Consider the following 12,210-nt stretch of genomic DNA (forward strand, 5'->3'; position numbering starts at 1 on the left):
GTTTCGTTGTGAAGATAAATGATTTAGTAATCGAAAGGCTGCATTTAGAGGGAATTTGCATTTAAATTTGTTTCTTGGGTTGTATATAGGCCCATTTAATAAATTTGTATTTATTGAATTAATTTGCCTTGTATCAGAATACAAGCTGTGATTTTTAATGAAATATTAGAAGGTTCTTGTTAAGTTATGCGAAGATTAAAAAATAAGCCAAGCAAAATGTAGCAATAATGACCAAGAAGAAGGAGTCTGTCCATTTGTTTTCTTTAAATTGATGTGTTTCAATACCTTTTCTTGTTTTTACAAGCAGAAATGACTGAGCCAAATCAAAATAACAAGCGGAGTTAAGTGGACTAATGTGTTGAGAATGCAAACGATGAGATCATATGGACGATATAATTAGTTTTCTTTCACGTTTGTCTTGTTTATCCGAGTGCCGACGGGTACCTACCCAGTGGTGCCAGCGATCAGACGCAGTGCTTTGTATACAAGTTGTTTAAAAGATGATAATTCTGCTTGGTTTCAGGAGAATGTCAAGTTCCAGTTAAAGCATTTTCAATGCCAGCTCAGCAACCCTGTTGAGCACGTGCTCAAGTTCATTCCTGACTCGGCAAGTCGCTAAAGACCATCCTTAAGTAAGAAAACTTAAAAAGACATTTCTCTGGAGCAATAAATGAGCTGGCTAAGGCGAGCTCTAGCTAAGACTCAACTCATAGCTCATAACTAAAGCTGCTCATCCTGTTTAAGGCCTTGAGCTTTTGAACTTAAGCGCAGACCGTGGCTTTTCGGAGACGGGAATGAACTTGGCCGTGGCACCAGCAGCGTCGCTGAAATGGGGCCTTAAATGTTTTACCCAAAAATCTGAGGTGATACGAAACACTTTTGTGTTGAGCCCATCTGTAAAAATCACACCGTGTACCGGGCAACTTGGTGGTTTAATGCATTCCAGGCGTAAAATACATTTGTAAAATGGGAGTACAAAACATCGCATTTCAACAGCAGTGCTAATAATATAAAGACAAAGCTTAAAAAATAGTATTTTCCTTCTTAGTTTTGTTTTCTTAAGTGTCCTGGGTTTGGTTTTTTGTATTTTTATTGCTAGTGGTGTGGACGTGTAGAGAAATTCTATACATATATGTGTGAGGTGGTGTATATGGCCATACATTAATTAATTCTTTGCTGGGAAGGTTATTGTCTTATGGATGCAGCAGAAATTAGGCTCCGTACTAATGCATGTCTAGCAGTAAAGTAAAAGCGGTGTTTAATAATTGCAGGTCTGGGTAATGTGGTTTGGTGTTCATACCTTCACTCAGGTGGAGCCGGAGAAGCTGAAGACACTAACGGAAGGTCTGGAAGCTTACAGCCGAGCCAGGAAAAGGAACAGAAAGTAAGGAAAACTCATTTATTTACCCGTGAAATGGATTAATTCCATTCCTTTCCTGCCCGACACTCTTATTTTGGAGAGTTAGCAGGTCCACCAAACTGAAGAGTTCATCTTCTGAATCCCTCCTGTTGCTTATGATAATCATCTGTGATCTTTGATATCTGCATTTTTATTGCATCTTCTGATATTTACAGTAGCCTTTGTAAAATGTCAGCCTGCTTGTTAGAGCTTTCAAGTGTAGGATTTCTAATTTACAGAAGAAAAAGTTATTCTATCAACACTATTGTGACCGAAAGCAGCTTTGATCTCTTCGCTGTCCCTCTGGCAGCTCCTGCAGGCCCAGCACAGGTTTATTCAGATAAATTCCCTTTATTGCCCGTTACCAAGAAGCGTTCTGGAATCTGTGGGGTCTGGCTGTATTTAACCAGAGCTTTGTGTCAGACACTATGAACCGCTTGGTTTTATCTTGCCTTGTAGCTTTTATTTACAAATATACAAGGATACAGAGGCTGTGAAACAGTAAGTGTTAGGACGTGAAGCATCAGCACAGACAGAAAGAGGAAAGCGTTGACTTTAGGACAAAAACGTCCTGGACAGCTGTGAAAGGATAGAAAAGCAAAAATGGTTTGGATTTGTGCTGGGGTTGCTGTTGCTTGTTTACTGTGGCAGTGAAAATGTGTCACTTTGTGGGAGAACTGAAAGTCAGCTGCAATACTTTAGCACAATAAGCGCAGGCTTAAAGGAATTAAATAATTATTTGTCTTCAGCTCCTTTTAAGGCGTGAGCTTTTCTGCTATTTATATGTCGCGCGGCGCTTAAGAGAAATATCTTCTTATGCCAATGAGACAATGGCGCTGGTTGTTTTTTCCAAGATCGTCCTCAAAATATCTTCCTGGCATTTCAGGGCACGCGGGGAGAACAGAAAAGGGCTTTTGGCACCTCCCCAGTTATTTGCTCGCGTCCCTGAAGCGAAATAGGTGACTGAAGTGAGGTGACACCGGGAGCAAGTGTAAAGAGTGTTATAAAACAGTGCAATTTAAGAAAAATCCCCATGCTCTGATGTGCATTTGTGCATTTAGCAGACTGCAGGGCTGGGCTGCAGACCCGCTGAACATAGCCACCTTTTTTTGTGGCATTTCTGCTTCTGCCCCATCTCTTGCCCTTAAGGAAACAAGAGAAAACAAACACCCCAGACAGGTTTTTTCTCCATATTTCAACTTGTGCTTATTTCATAGTTCAAATCTTTTGTTACTGTTTCCTGGAGTCCTCCTTCTTTTCCTGTGTACTGTTGTTAAAGTCATCCAAAAAGTTCTCTCTCTCCCCTATGGTCTTCTTTCTGCTATGTGTCTCTGTAGCATCTTGTTACACACAGGTCCAGATTTTTTAAAACACTTAACATTAGATCTAGTTGCTACATGTCTAATACTCCTATTTCCTACCTGTACGTACTCAGCATGTACATGTATCACGTACTGGCATTGAGTTGAACGCTTCTGTAGTGAAGACGACATGGGTAAAGGAACTCGGGAGAGATTTATGTTGAGACAGAGTAGACGAGCATCACACAGGTCCAGAGTCTGTAGCAGAGCAGGGTGATCGGCCAGGTCCTCAAAATGACATTCAGATACCTTAACCCCAGGAATTATCCTTTGCGTTCCTACAGTTTGTCTCTCAGCCCTCGTATGTTGCCCAATTTTGGCACTAGATGTTACTCACAGGACTACTGCAGTAATCTCCTTCACTGCACAGTCTTAACTCAATCTCCTGTAATATATATTAAACATAAAATTATCAAAACTAAATCGAAGATGAAAAATATGCGCAAAGCTAAAACCAGTATGATAATAAGGAGGTAATCAAGTTGCACCCTAAATCCAGTATTTGTGAATTGTAAATCTTAACCTAACCTTCAGTTTTTTAAATGGTTTGTTACTTAGTTTCTCAGGTTTCTAAACAGGACAACAGAAAACAAAAAGTCGCTGTAGCACATGTGGTCAGCACAGTCACAAGTGTTACCTGTGTCACACGGAGCTTTGTGGCTGGCAGTGAGATCCAGCACGTTGTGTGTAGCTGTGATGAGGTGTTTGCTGGGGTTACCTCCGAGCCGTGGGGTGAATCTGTAACCTGGGATTTATTCTGTGCCTTGTCAGAACCGCTGAGCCATCCCAGCCTCGCTGGGTTCCGTCTCGTCTCAGCCGCTCCGTTCTTCCCCAGGCCGGCTCTTCCTGCTTCCAGCAGGTCACAGTGCGGCCGTTTCCTCACCTGTCTGGTCATGGTCTCTAGAAGACAATCTGCTGGTGACCTGGTCTTCCCTTAGCAGAGCCTTGTCTGCTCTAATCTTTGTTCTCTCCAAGCTTCGTAGTTATCTATATTCCTCTGTCCACAAGTGTTCTCCTGTCCCAGCACCTCCCGTGGGTCACACCCAGCACCAGTGTCTCCTTCTGCTGTGGTTTCTGGTTCCTCTGTGTGGCATTTCACACACCCGCCTTCTCTTTTGTCAGGGATGTGCCATTTACCATCCCTGCCGTCCCCACCTCTACCATCCGTCCCGAGTTCTTTCAGAATGACGTTTGGGCCGTGGCTTCCTAGAGTTGAGGCGTTCCGTCTCTGACGTCCTTCCTCTTGGACGTGAGCAGTGTTCAGAGTTGACCAGGGCTCCAGTAAGGGAAGAACATCTCTGCCACTACCTTTCCAACCTCCAGCCCCAATCGTTCTCTATCCTGACCCAGTCTAAGTGTCTCTGTTCTCTCCTGGGGGGACTCCAGTAGCAGCTTGTCCCGTCCCGTTAGGGTCGAGCAGGGTGGGCGCTCTCACACGTCCCCGTTATCGCTGCGGGAGCTGCCTGGAGCAGCAAGGTGACACCTGGGGTCTGTCCACTGGGAGATGGAGCTTCAGCTCTACACGGGCCCAGACTTCATTGGGATGAGCCAATATGGTAAAATTTGGATAGGCCTGAGTAGGGAAGAGGAGGATTAAGAGAACCTTTCTGACAAAAGGTTACTCGTTATCCTCCCCAAGGGAAGGAACTGAAATCCTTCTCCAGAGCTGTTGGCCAGGAGAGGTTTTCTAAGAGATAATAAGCTGCTTTTTAATGAGAGGAACAAACTGGTGCTAGAATCTTCTAGATGCCATTTGACAAAAAATTGGGATGTACACGGGTTGCTTTGGATCGCTAGAGACCCGATGCGCATGTTCCTCTGATGTCAAAGTCTCAGGTTTTTGGCTGCAGTGTTTTGTCTGCGGTAAACGGGCGTTTCAGTGATGGGCACCTCGGAAACTTCTATTTGCTCAGGGCTGATCATCATCTTCACCGGACAATGAACATGGCAGCGGTGTCTTGAGACTACAATTCAAATGGTTATTTGTATTTTAAATACTTTCAAATGTCTGGTTTGACTAGTAGCAATAATTTCATAGGTACCACGAGAGTGGGTTGCTGGTAGAGCACAATATTGATCTAATAACTTTGCATCACGTATAGGTGACTTGACATCTGAAATCTGCTTCTAAATGACATGCAGGTCGGTGATGTTATCAGTTATTAATATAGCTGCGTTGTAAACAGAGTTGTGTTACCTTTCTAGGAAGTTATGCTGCCACTAAACGATATTTGTTCATTATTTACAATATCCAAGGCTGCCTTCACTTGGCCAAGTTGCATAGCTTAAGCTTGGGTTTGCAAGCCGTGTAGCTCAAGCAGTTCAGAAACCCAGCTGGACGTCAGGCTTTGTATGAGAATCTTTATTTCAGTTTATCTCATCATTCCTCCAGTTGATTTAAACTACAACAGGATATGTAGTTTTAAAATTGCAGAAAACCCCTTTACCATTATATAAACTTATATAAACTCGTGCGGCTCCCTCAGCGCCTGCAGCCCTGTGGTTCTTCACTTTGCGCAACCAGGTCGGTCAGGCTTTTTGATGTTTGAGTTTTTTTGTGCAATCCGTGCTCTGGTTTAGCACAGCTGCCCCGTGCAAAGTGCTCTTAGGGAACGTGTCACCAGAATAACGAACACCAGCCCCTCTGATCTGCTGGCTTTGTTCTCCCGCTGTGCCGATGGTGGGACCATCATCCTGCTGAACTCTGGACGGAAGGAGCGTGGAGCTGGCTGGGTAGCAGCTCTGCTACGTCCTTTGGCCAGCGCTTTTAGTTGCTGTGAATCCCAGGGAAGAATGTCCCAGCTGATGTGATGATCTTTCTGGATTAAAAGGGAAGATCTTAGGAAGTGTCTCCTCCTGTGCGGGGCAGTCCCAGCGACCCGGCGCCTCGCCAGTGTGGGATGGGCTGTTCGCTGCCATTGTTGTCCCTCCTTTCTCTCCTCCTGCTCCCCTCGCTGCTGCAGCTCCAGAGCAGGGATAACTGCACTTTGTTTTTTTGCTGAGAATATATATATATAAAAAAATATATATGTATATGCTCATAACGCCTCTCATCTCCAGGATGATCTCTTGCTCATCCCATATTCAGCCATTTCTCTTCACATTCATTGCTCTTCTAAATGTACCTGTTCAGCTGCAGGCATGAATGAACCAGCCTGTCTAAATATATACATATATACATATATATATATACATATATATATATATCTATATATATATATCTACCTGATTTTAAGCACAGATCCTCAACAAGCTGTCAATAAGCAGTAGTAACGGATGCTCAGGTAGTCTTTGCTCGCTGGAAAATCTGCGATGTGAACACGGAGGAGTGTGACCTGGAGTGCAAGTGGGAAACCTCCTTAAAGAAATACACGTTAAATCACAAATGTCCCTGTAAAAGCAGATGTGGCCCCGTCACCTGGGGCCACTTTTTGTTTGGAAGAAGAAAGTCATCTCCGTACCTTGGCCATTGCCCTTGATGTGCTGTCATTCCATGCAAAACTAGCAACATTTTTGAGGACTAATATGACCTGTTTTCCTCTGGCTATGTCAAGTTTAAAGGGATATTTAACTTTGGAAGAGCTCGCGCCTGGATATTTTTATTTGTGCTGTAACAACCTGGGAGGCTCTACAGCTACTTGAATATATCCAATGTGTTTATAATGAATTTTTTAAAGTTTTCTTCTGCTCCTAAGAATGAACTGATGGCATTGTTTTTTTCTTCCTAGAAGTGGAAAGCTAAATAACCATTTAGAAGCTGCTATACACGAGGCCATGAGCGAACTAGACAAAATGTCTGGGAATGTAAGTCTCTCTTCACGTTAGCAATAATCTGCTTTTCCTGTGGTTCTGCATGTGCAGCAGTTGAAGGTGACGGGGGCGTTGGGTTGGGGTGCTTTCTAACATAAATGCTGTTTATGTTTTCTTAAGGAATGTGAAATTTTCACTATTTCTCCTGTATTAAAAAACTTTTGCAAATATTCTGAAAAATAGGAAAATCTGTAGAATTTCAGTTACATTATACTTTACAAAGGACATACTGTCACTCTTGCAGCCTCATAATATTGGGATCAGTTCCAGTCCTGCCCATATTACAAGGGTTTTCTCTGGCCGGTGCCACAAAATCAGGCTCATTAGTGTTTCAGTTTGAGTGGCATGATATTGAAAGCACATTTAAAAGCATCATTCTTTCCAATGTAAAACTCTTCGAGTAGAGCTTTCCTTAGCTGAAACGAAAGATACTGCCACGTAAGGTAAGATTATTTTAAATATCAAGTCTAAATATTGAAATATTGACACTGTTACTGTGTCGTCTCAGTATCTTTCTAATACAAAATTTGTTTTATGTAATATGTTCATTTTCATATATGTCTGTAATTCAATTGGAGCACATTTTAAAAGGAAAAAAGTCTATCACAGCATGTCGAACCTCTCACAGTAGGAGTTATTCAAGTTATTAATTATAAAACACTTGAATATATGAGAAAGTCTTTTTCCTGGTATTCGACGCTCAGTACTGAAGATGCTCATACATGGGCTAGTTTAGAAGTGGTAAAACTTTGGGGAAACTACTGGAGATACATAAAAGGAAACGTATCCAGAACTGCAGCCCTAGAACTGGTTTCAGAGCCACCAAGAAATAGTAAATAATTATTCAGTAGCTTTAATGGCTGCCATAAGTCATAACAAGATCAAGTCTTTTGTTTAAACTTGCGAATTGTACAAAATGAGATTGAGTTGTGGTTTAAAACGTGTTGTCCTCCTGTCTTTGGAAGGAAAAGCGCAGCAGGATCTGTCTGCAGGTCTGTCCCAAATAAACACAGGGCATGTGTTTGGCACACGCAGCTCCGTGTCCGCTCCACCCCCGCTCTCCTTGGACCGGACCTTTTTTTTCACCTATAAATCCAGTAACACTAAAAACTGTACGATGTGCGCTTTATTGCGATATAAAGGCGCTCAGGGGAACCTGCTGTGATGGGATCTGCTGATCTGGTCGTTCTGTGATGCACCAGCCTGCGTGTCATTGCACAGCCTTGATTTATCTTTTAATTATCTGGTCACAAAACTGGTGATCAGAGTTTATTTCCATAAAGATTATGATTCTTAGAAACAATCATAGGGAATCATTGGTTCTCTTTTTAGTCGCTTGCAGGTTTTTTAACCACTCCTATTCAAACATCAGTAATGTTTTAAATGAAAAGCACATGGAAAACAGATAATTAAAGTGTTATTGGTAAGAGCAGGTGAACATGTAATAAATGTAGCGGTCCGAAGGAATATGGGCTGGTCACAAGGAGGGAATTCTGCCCGATTGGGGTTGTGCCCGTTGCCCGGCTGCAGCCTGGGAGCTGCAAACCCCTTCCCGGCAGCGCGGCCGTTCTGCCGGCAGATGGGGGTGACATTCCACCCGGCGCCTCCTCCGCCTGCGCTCGTACCGAGCTGCCCGTGGCCAAGAGCTGCTCCAGGCTCAGATTAATCCAGCGTTCAGCTCGGAATTGAGCATTTCCTTTCAATAATTAGGTGAAGACAGAGTTTGCTCCCTACACAAACACAGCTCGTTCCTGAATGATGCTGCCGCAAACCACGGCTGACTGCTCCGGTTTCCACTTGTGAGCGCTGTTTTCTCACCACCTACTTTATCGCTCTGGTCACAATGATGTATGAAGGTTTCTCTCTAATAATTTGACATAATTGCAGTTTTGTTGCCGATTATGCGGTTTCACAACTCCTGTAGCCCCGGGGCAGCAGAGGTTTGAGATGCACCGACCGCAGCATCAACCTTTTCCTCCCCAGTGCCTCAAAGTTCTCCAAGTTCCTTTTAATTCGCGTTTCCATAAGATAATACGCACGGTTTTATAACAGCACCTCGAGCAATCCTGTAACTCATGTATTACTGGCTGGTTACTTTGACCAATATTCTTTGCTAACTGTTAAATATACTTATTTTTAGGTCCACCAAATCCCCCAGGGAGACAGACAAGTGAAGCCTCCAAAACCCAAGAGGAGGAAGATCTCTAGATAACATTGAATGTCCTTGTTACTGGTCCAGTACTTATCAAACTGAACGTGCACATAAGTCTGTGTGTAGGTATTGATATAGACGTGGTTATATCAATATTTATATGAAGACAGATAGACACCATCCCAGGGTGCTACGCGCATTAGTGGTACAATATTTTTGATGATTAGGAGGGATAGCGGTTGCTGGATAAGCCAATCAGAAATCTTGAATGGTTGCAGTAACGATGTCAGATGATTACTGAATTTTTTTTTTCTATAATACTAAAATTGTGATTATAAGAAATAGTCCAAATGTTTCTGAGAAATTTTCATTGTGTATATAGATAATACAGAATTTCATGGTGATATCTGAAATGTAAATATTGTACAATATTGTCATGTACAAGCGTACCTAATGCACACTTTATCTTTTATTGTACAAAAAATAGTGTACAAAATTCTTTGGTTTCTATTGAGTACACATACAAGAGACTACCAGTGTAAAGTGATAAATAAAAATACAGCCTAAATGCTTTTATATGATAATGTAAAAGATGCTGTTTTTGTATTTAACAGCAGAGAGAAGGCATGATTATGTAATACCTTAATTATGGCATCCACTTCACGCCCCCGAGTGTCCACGGACAGTGTGTGTTGGGAATGACCCTCGCGGATTCCTAACGGGGTGTGGGATCGCGGCTCTTAATTCAGAATTCAAAGGCTGCAACTGCCGGTTGCGTTTTTATTTACTGAACTTTTCAAGTAGAATGCTGTAGATTTTATTAAAAAGAAGAAGAAAACAAACAAACAAACAAAAAAAGTAGATGGACTATTTTAGTCAGCCATTTCTGTAGGTGAAGTTTCGTAGCCACCTGATAAATTAAACACTTTCTATCCCCCGTAACGTTGACCCCCCAAGCCCCCTAGGTTGATTAGCTTAAATTATCTAAGGTCGTTAAGCAGCATGGTCACTTTGGAGGGGGCAGAGGCCCTGTGCTACTCGTGTGATCAGCACTGATTGCAGTTTGGGTCGGCAGCCTTCACAGACGGCATTCCAGTGTCCAGCTCGCAAATAATCAAGGGTGGCTTACAAAACTATTAGCAACAGTAATTTTTATCAGTATTATGTAACATATCAGATTTATTTTATTTAAAAAGAATTATTTATACCATTAACAGATTCTTATATATATTAATGTGGCTGAAATGTGCAGGTTAAATCTATTAACCAAATTATTTATGTTATATGAAGTGAGAAATGTGATACATATGTAGAAAAAAATTAATACACTACAGATTTAAAAGTCTAAAGCTATGAGCCATTATAAAATTAATGAACGGAAGTGTAGCACAAACATTATTTCCATTTTATTTCATTTATCTTTTTAACACTGCCGGTGGTGCGATGGTGATGGAAGCAGCAGCATCCTCTGTCTTCAAGGCTTCCCACAAATACCTCTGAGCTCACCATTCCCGGTGCCGCGGTGGCGTCCGTAACCGCGACCTCGGCAGCCGGGACCAACCACGTACCTCAGATTTCCCTTTTCTTTTTATTTCCCCCCCGAATTCCCAACTGTGGAGCTCCCTGGCAGTGACCAGCATCCCGGGAGGCCGGTGCCCGCATCCCGGCTGGTTCCTCCTCTTCCATCCCCAACTCCTGCGTAAGGATGTGACTGTCCTGGGGACACGGGGACCCTTGGCTCCCCGGGGTGACTGGGGCTGTCACACCTCGGCCCGAGGGCTCTCGCTCCCCGGATATCCCGAGGGCTACGCCAGCTCCGGCGCCTGGATCCCTCCCTCCTTCCTTCCGCGGGGTTCATTTGTCTTTCCCATGACGCCACCATCCTCCATGCCAGCTCGTGTGAAGTGAGCGATTTTCTTCATTTTTCAAAAAAATTCATTTTGTTACTGTTTTTTGGCAGGGGGTGTAGTTCCGCTCCCGCTTTCCCGTCCCGAGTCGCTGTGTGCGTGTCGAGAGTCGCTGGCGTGGGTGTCCCAGCGCGGGTGCAGGTGTGCGGGCCCCGGCTCCAGCTCGTCTCTTTCTCCTTTTGCTTTCTGTCCTAGAGCCGAGTTTGTATTGACTGACCCTTCTTTAGGCATTTGGGCTCCTTAGGTTTGTACTTTCTCCCCGATGTAGATTTACATCAGTAGACTATGGAGAGTAATTTAGTGCACTTGATTTCCTGGGTTAATGGCGTTGCTGTGGTCTAGGAGTAGTTTGTTTCAGTCCATACCGACTTTTTCTTCTCTCTTTTAGAGTTTTTCTGGTTCCATGTAAGCAGTCAATGTAAATATTGTGAGCATTACAGGTCATGCGGTGTTGTGACATTTTAAAAAAATGTTGCACCTACTTTACGATTAAAAAACTGGTCACTCGTACTTGAATTTTGCCCATAGAGCCATTTCTTTCTCTTTGCATTAAAGCATAATATACTTTTTTGATGGAGGCCCAACCCTTCTTTCTACCTTCTTATTTTTTGTTTAATAAATCTCTATTTTTTCTAATAGAAGACTTAAAAATGAAAAGTTTAAAGAATACTTTTTGCCTACTTTCTAATTTCAGAGAGAATTCCTATATTTAAAAGGTAAAAAAAATATACTCCATTGCGGAAAGTGGAACAGCACTCTATTTGTCATTAATATGGCACAATCAGCCCAAACCCAGCTGGCTGAGTAAAGCGAGCCTGCGGCATCCATCGGTATCTCGGCAGGGCAGGGAACGGCGCGATCCTTTGAGGCTGTAAAGTGTTACGTATTCTTGTCTATTTATTTATTTATTTATTATGCTCTCTTTTTGCGAAGTGGGTGACAATGTGGTTGAGTCATTCGGATGACGTTCAAATTAAAGGAAATACTCCTCTTTCTATTATGGAGCGTTTTGTGAACACCATAAAAAACAACCAACCAAACAAACAAACAATTTTCATTTATTTCAGTGGCTTTTCTTCCTATTTTCACTTCCGACAGGAAAAGTTTGGATGCAAAAATAATAACTGCATAGTTTAAAACAAAAAAATTCAAAAGAACACCCCACCTCTTATTGTCCCAGGTCTGTTATATTCACAGTCTAAGGTTTTAGGGGTTAAAAAGGAGTTAAAATTTAAAGGTATTTCCTAAGGCTTTGCGGAAGGTTTCTGAGCAATGTGATACCCTTTGGAATCCCTGAGTTGGATGGTGTAGAGATATTAGAGGGCTCGTGGGGACTGAATGACCGTAGCACCGCTACCTTTCTTAGCTACAGTTTGTATTTTGCTATGTAGGGTTGTAATGTGAGAATTCCAGAAGAGCAGTAGCAGAAAAGTGCTTTTCTATTTTTTAAAAGAAAAAACAAAACAAAACCCATTCTAGTCTTACTAAGAATTAGAGATTTTTTTAATATCAGTTTTGTAATTTTTGATAAAGTTGTCAATATGATGATTAAATCACCAGAAAAACCAGCTCCTGTGATGT

General features: G+C 42.4%; 1 protein-coding gene across 11 annotated transcripts in view; it reads left to right on the forward strand.

Moving 5' to 3' along the window:
• The window catches only part of MBD5 (methyl-CpG binding domain protein 5), a 127,008-nt gene extending 117,563 nt beyond the window's left edge, over positions 1–9,445 (forward strand). For 10 of the 11 annotated variants that reach the window (XM_080347337.1, XM_080347338.1, XM_080347331.1 and 7 more), the window contains 3 exons: positions 1,272–1,384; positions 6,489–6,564; positions 8,711–9,445. In XM_080347337.1, coding sequence (XP_080203463.1) covers positions 1,272–1,384; positions 6,489–6,564; positions 8,711–8,782 — 261 coding nt within the window. In that variant the 3' untranslated portion in view covers positions 8,783–9,445. The remainder of the gene's footprint in view (positions 1–1,271; positions 1,385–6,488; positions 6,565–8,710) is intronic. The other variant, XM_080347333.1, reaches the window with a different exon arrangement.
• Positions 9,446–12,210: the final 2,765 nt, after the last annotated feature.

The sequence above is a fragment of the Nesoenas mayeri genome, assembly GCF_963082525.1.
Source record: "Nesoenas mayeri genome assembly, chromosome: 6".
In the NCBI taxonomy this organism is placed as follows: domain Eukaryota; kingdom Metazoa; phylum Chordata; class Aves; order Columbiformes; family Columbidae; genus Nesoenas; species Nesoenas mayeri.